The sequence below is a fragment of the Tupaia chinensis genome, unplaced genomic scaffold, assembly GCF_000334495.1.
Source record: "Tupaia chinensis unplaced genomic scaffold, TupChi_1.0 Scaffold000601_1, whole genome shotgun sequence".
Taxonomy (NCBI): Eukaryota; Metazoa; Chordata; class Mammalia; order Scandentia; family Tupaiidae; genus Tupaia; species Tupaia belangeri.
Window position 1 is genome coordinate 940,127 of NW_006160119.1, and position 6,288 is coordinate 946,414.

General features: G+C 51.3%; 1 protein-coding gene across 2 annotated transcripts in view; it reads right to left on the minus strand.

The window, feature by feature from the left end:
* The window catches only part of NEK11 (NIMA related kinase 11), a 92,157-nt gene that overhangs the window by 39,843 nt on the left and 46,026 nt on the right, over positions 1-6,288 (minus strand). The window contains exons 11-12 of one of the 2 annotated variants that reach the window (XM_027775729.1): positions 4,235-4,328; positions 414-519 (exon numbers count right to left, since the gene is read on the minus strand). In XM_027775729.1, coding sequence (XP_027631530.1) covers positions 414-519; positions 4,235-4,328 — 200 coding nt within the window. Of the gene's footprint in view, positions 1-404; positions 520-4,234; positions 4,329-6,288 lie in introns of both variants that reach the window. The other variant, XM_027775728.1, reaches the window with a different exon arrangement.

The window sequence follows — 6,288 nt, forward strand, 5'->3', positions numbered from 1 at the left end:
GGCGGTGGCTCGTGTTGCTGAGAGGCTACACCTGAGGCTGAGCCTTTATCTCCCGGCAACTCCTTATCTGCGCAGCTCATTTCCAAATCCTGGCTTCATCTCTTTGACGTAAATGTCGTTAACAGGAGACCAGGGCAATGCGCAGCACTCGGGCCTGCACCGTCCCCAGTCAGGTGGCTGCATGTTCACCCCCAGGAAAGGCCCTCACTGGTCTCCACCGCTGCAGAGAAGGCGGAGAGGACAGAGGCTTCGCTGTTTCTCGATCCTGGTCATAACCCAGTCCTGGGGAACCGGTCACAGGCGGCCATATACACCCAAGGGCTCCTCTCAGCTAAGCCCACGCAGCACCAGACCACCCTGCACCATCTGGGAGCGCCCTTCTGAAAACCGACGCAGACCCCTACCTCCCCTACCGTCACGGCCAGGGTCGGCTGCAGGGTCTCCCACGCTGGACTCAAGTTGGCTGAGGTCTGCGGGAGGGACAGGCTGAGGCTCCGGCAGGTTCTCTGGAGGGGGTTCCTTGTGGAGAGAAATGTTTGTGAGAAGCCGCTGCACAAGTGAAGCGCTGTCCCTGCTCAGGCCACTAAGGAACAGCAGCCCCTGGCCCTCCACTCGAACATGACGACATTCTCAAACCGGAGTAAGGAGATTCGGGGTAAGGGAAGGCTGGAGTCAATGGGACAGGCGACCTTGGGCGAAGCACGTAACGTGCGGGGACCACGTCGGCGAGCGGGACAGTCAGGGTGTGAAGTGGAAGGTGCCCGCGAGCCGGCCTCCGAGGCGTGTGCGGCAAGCTCTTCCTGCCATTTTGCACGCCGGAGAGCCCACATGCCTCTCCCGCCTCGGTGCAAGATGAAAGGTGTTGGCTCTAGACGACTTCCCGGTTCCTGTCTCTAAAGGTCTTCCCTCCGTCTGCCCCTCACACACCTCCGTGCCCACCCTGTGCCCCACGCCCTCCCCTCCAGCCTCTGGCATCCACGCGTGTCCTCCACTGGGCTGTGGGAATGGACGCCTCTGTCTGCACAGAAAAGCACGCCATGCGTTTCCATAGCCGGGGCTTCCCATCTCCGCCAGAGAGCACAGACACTCGGTACGCACGGAGTGGGGACCTAAGTGTGTCTGTCGGAGGCTGGCCGGCTTCACTCAACAGAGTCAAATGACAGGGACTCACTGTTCCTCACGGCTGAGTAATATTCCACAGAATACACGCGCCACAGATTTTCAACGCGGTCATCGGTTTCTGAGCACTTACACTGGTTCCGTGTTTTAGCGACTGTGAATAATGCTGCAGTAACCATGGGGATTTAAGTGTCTTTCCACCCGAGAGTTTTCCTGTCCTCTGAGTAAATACCAAGGAGCGGTCCCTGGGTCATCTGAGGAACCTCCATATTGCTTTCTACAGGGACTGTAATTCCTGGGGACTACAGGGACCTGCACTCCCACCAACAGCGTAGGAGAGTCCCCTCCACCACGGCCTGCCAGCTCTTGCTGCTCTTCATTGTCCTGACCCTTGCCCTTTAACTGGGGCTAAATGGCATCTCATTGTGGCTTCAACTTGCATTTCCCAGAGGACAAGAGATTTTGAACATTTTTTTCAGATGCCTTTTGGACATTCGTAGGTTTTTCATGGAGAGTTACTAAGTTTTCTGCTAAAAAATACATCATGATGGGGACTTTATGCAAAATGTAAAATTCGTCTGAAAATAAAATAAATTTAAAAATTAAAAAACAAGAACAAAGTTATCTGAGTCTATGAATTCTAATTACCTAAGAGAAAAAGATCTAAAAGATCACATGGTGAAAAAAACACACTTCAAAAAATGAAAAGGCAAACTTCCCAGATCAGTAAGTATTTCAATAAACCACTTAGATTCTAGTTGTCATCGGTTTCTGAGCACTTACACTGGTTCCGTGTTTTAGCGACTGTGAATAATGCTGCAGTAACCATGGGGATTTAAGTGTCTTTCCACCCGAGAGTTTTCCTGTCCTCTGAGTAAATACCAAGGAGCGGTCCCTGGGTCATCTGAGGAACCTCCATATTGCTTTCTACAGGGACTGTAATTCCTGGGGACTACAGGGACCTGCACTCCCACCAACAGCGTAGGAGAGTCCCCTCCACCACGGCCTGCCAGCTCTTGCTGCTCTTCATTGTCCTGACCCTTGCCCTTTAACTGGGGCTAAATGGCATCTCATTGTGGCTTCAACTTGCATTTCCCAGAGGACAAGAGATTTTGAACATTTTTTTCAGATGCCTTTTGGACATTCGTAGGTTTTTCATGGAGAGTTACTAAGTTTTCTGCTAAAAAATACATCATGATGGGGACTTTATGCAAAATGTAAAATTCGTCTGAAAATAAAATAAATTTAAAAATTAAAAAACAAGAACAAAGTTATCTGAGTCTATGAATTCTAATTACCTAAGAGAAAAAGATCTAAAAGATCACATGGTGAAAAAAACACACTTCAAAAAATGAAAAGGCAAACTTCCCAGATCAGTAAGTATTTCAATAAACCACTTAGATTCTAGTTGTGTGTGTGTGTGTATGTGTTTGCAACCCAGGTGACACGAAATTGACTTCTTTTTCCTGGTAAATGGCTTTCATGAGGAAATACTCCAAGAGTTCCTTCTTATTAAAAAGAAAACCGAAGGGAAGTTAAAACTAATCTTCAATGAGTAACTAGAAGGAAGCCACACCGTTCTGCAGTCAAGCATTTGTGAGAATAAGAATACTGTCGCGGGTGTCTTTAAGAAGTCCATTTCTGTAGCATGCAATAATTGTTTCAGGTGGTGAAACCGTCCCCAAATTACACGGATCCCTGATGGCCAGGCAGCAGGAAATGGGCTTCTACGCGCACTTCGGGAATTACTGGAAAATATGTATTTGGACCCCCGTTGACTCTGATCCGCTGAGGTTCTCTGAAGAGAAGACAGAATGGCTCTAGTGGCGTCTCTGGGAGCGAGGGCCCGGTCTGATGTTGGTCCTTTACCACGTGTGGAGACCGGGGTGCCGTGCACTTCCCATGGCCACCCACTCAGCACCGCCTCAGCTGCACACACCACTGCAGAGGGCAGACGGGCCGTGGAGGATACCAGGGTATCTCACTGTTTCTAAGCTACCGTCCTCTAAAGGAAGCATGCCTAAAGTGAGCCCACATCCGCCTGTGCTTCAAGAATTCAAAGCCTAGGGAACCAGCAGTTAGCGCAATGGCTATGTCGCTGGACTCCCACGTAGTCGACCGCGGTTCACATCCCGGACCCGGTGGCTTAAAACTCACACTGGGCGCGTGTGCGTGCGTGCCCAAGATCCCGAGAGGAGAATGGAGGAGAAGGGATTGCAGCGTGACCATCCCCCCTGGGGGGTGATTTCTCGCTTTCTGTCTCTATGTCTCTGTCTGTCTGGCAAGCGCACGCGCCCTACAGTGAAAATCTCTCCAAAAAAAAGAATTCAAAGCCCAAATTCAGCCCAGCAGTAAACACCTGCACAAACAGGAGGTCGTGTCAGCGAGGTGTGACCGGCAGGAGGCCACTCCTAACGCCTCCGGGAGTCTCAGAGCACTCTCAGAGCAGACCCGGCGGGCACCTGCTCTCCCAGCTCGGTTCTCTCCCAGGGCTGCTTTCGAAGTATAAAGTGGCCTCCTTGGGCCGGGCAAGGGAGGGGAGAGAACAGGGCAGTCCCCGAGGTGGGGAAGCTGAATTGTGATGCAAGTACGGGAAGGCGGGAGAGCTCTCCGAGGAGGGGCCTCTCCTCCTCCTTCCTCCTTTCCTTTAGCACATTCTCCTTTAGCCTCTCGCACCTGATTAATCCAATTTCTCTGTTTTATTTCATCATTTTCTGCCTAATGACACCTTTCCCTGGGATGTTTAAAAACCTCGGGGCCTTCTGCAAAGTGCCGGCTTCCCTCTCCCTCCTCTGTTCTCTGAATGCCCTTAGCCCTCCGCTCTGCCCGTGACCTGATTACTCCTGCCTTTTCCCTGCCTGGCGGTCCAGTCTTCCCTCAGGTCTCTTTTTCCTCCGTTCCCATTAGTGTTTTTTCTCCGAGGCTTCACTATAAGGGGGTTGTGGACAGGGCTGTTCCAGGTCTTCACCTGCTGATGAAAGGCTGCCAGGTCCACGTGTCGAACCACGGTCAGGGGTGATTCCTCATTTTCTCTCTCTCCCTCTCTGTCTCTCTCTCCTTGGAGAGTGCACACACTCTTAGGCAAAAACCTCTCGAGAAGGAAAAGGCTACTTACATGGAGCACGTCAACATTCACCTGCTGGAAGTTCTGCGACCTCAATTCTTGCATCCGCTTGTTATTTTCTTCATATTTTTCTTCTACAATCTTTCTGTGTATTTAAAGTGAATAGAAAAGTAGATTTTAGCACGTTGTTAAAACGCCACTGTACTACACATCGAGGGGTCCGGCCTCGCTCAGCAGACAGCCCGGGGCAGCGGGCCTTCAGGTCTCCCTGGGCCGAGGTGCGAGCCACGCGGCTCCTGCTGGTTTTCCTTCCCAGCACACCGGCCTGGGTCCTCCATCACCCTCTGATGCTAAGCAGAGGCGGTAGAGAGCGAGCACTCCTCCCCTGGGTCCTCAGTGTGTAGGACGGGGTCTGTCCCGAGTGCGTGGTGCGGTCCTAACACAAACCAGCGTGAAAACTGCTCTCAGGATGAACAAACCCCGAAGAAAGTAGAGGCAGATCAAAGCACGCCCGGGAGGACTGAGCGGCACTGCGAGGGGCCGTGCTCTGTCCCGTTCTTCAGGAGAGCTCGGGGGGATGTGAGTTCCCCTGCACCCTGCGGGGCAGCGGTTAGGGCAGTGCCTCGGCAGTCGGACCTCACGTGGCAACTGCGGCTTGAACACACTAAGTGCACGTGCCACGTGTATGCCCAGATGCTGGCGGAGGGGAGAAAGGGAGGAAAAAGAACCTTCCTGGCAAGTGCATGTGCCTGGGAATTACAGGAGAAAAGTAACCAGTTACTGTGCTCTTTGCACTTCCTGAAACGTCACTGAAGATCCTCTAGTCAAATTCTGTCTATGAAACGGATACACAATAGCCCTTCTGACAATAGTCATTTTTTAAAACACAGGATCCCTCTAGAACCCTAGAAATGATGATTGGAAACAACTCCAATAAAACTCATTCAAAAATCAAGACCAAACTTTCTCTCTCTCTCTAAGAGAGAGGTTTTAGTTATAGGGTACACGCACTCGCCAGAGAGATAGACAGAAAATGAGAAATCACCCTCCAGGAAGGATGACCACACGGCAAACCCTTCTCCATCCCCTCTTGGGATCTTGGGCGCGCACACGCTCCTGGCCTGAGTTTTAAGCCTCCTTCAGAACTCAAACCACGGTCAGCTACGTGAGTCCAGGGACATGACCTGATGACATCTGCTGGTCCCCAGATGACTTTAAAACCACTGCCTGTCAGTAAGAGTACCAGCGTGTCTGTGGAAGGTCTGTAACCATCTTTTGCATATTAAAAACAGTTTTTATCTGAACAACAATTTATCATCTTCATGTAAATCACTCCATTTGCATTTTTTAATGTGCCCCTATCAAAGATTTAATTTTCTTTTTATTCTCAACCAATGACATGAATCATGATGGCATGGAAATACTGTCACTTCTGCAGTGTTAGTGACAGATTTGGGACTGTGGGTTGATGCAGTGGCTCGAGCAATTTATGTGAATGTATTTTCCTAGTAAGACCCGCAGTCAGTGTCAGGTGGTGTGCAAAGCCAGTGTGCACGGACTCACGAGGGCACTCAGTGTCAGGGGTCAGCAAAGCCAGTGTGCACGGGCTCACGAGGGCACTCAGTGTCAGGGGTCGGCAAAGCCAGTGTGCACGGGCTCACGAGGGCAGTGTCAGGTGGTGTGCAAAGCCAACGTGCACAGGTTCACGAGGGCAGTCAGTGTCAGGTGGTGTGCAAAGCCAACATGCATGGGCTCACGAGGGCAGTCTGTGCAGGCTTCTCCAAACCAAGCATCTTTCACGTTGGGCTGCTCGCATCTTAAAACTGGTTGTCGTGGGAGCATTTATGCCACAGAAATCAGAGAGCGAGCAGCCCTCTTTGCACCCAGAGCTGTGATCCGGATTTAGCAAGAGCTGGTGGTCCACGTTCATAGGCCCCGCTGACCGCGCTGTGACAGAAATCTCCCCACGGCTGTGGAAGAAAGCGTGTGTTAAGAGAGACGTCTCCCAGGTTCCTCGCAGGCGTGTGACGAGTTGGTCCTAGGTATGAGGGTGCATGTAAGTCACTTTCACATGTGTTAACACGGCCCAAATGAACACATTTCCA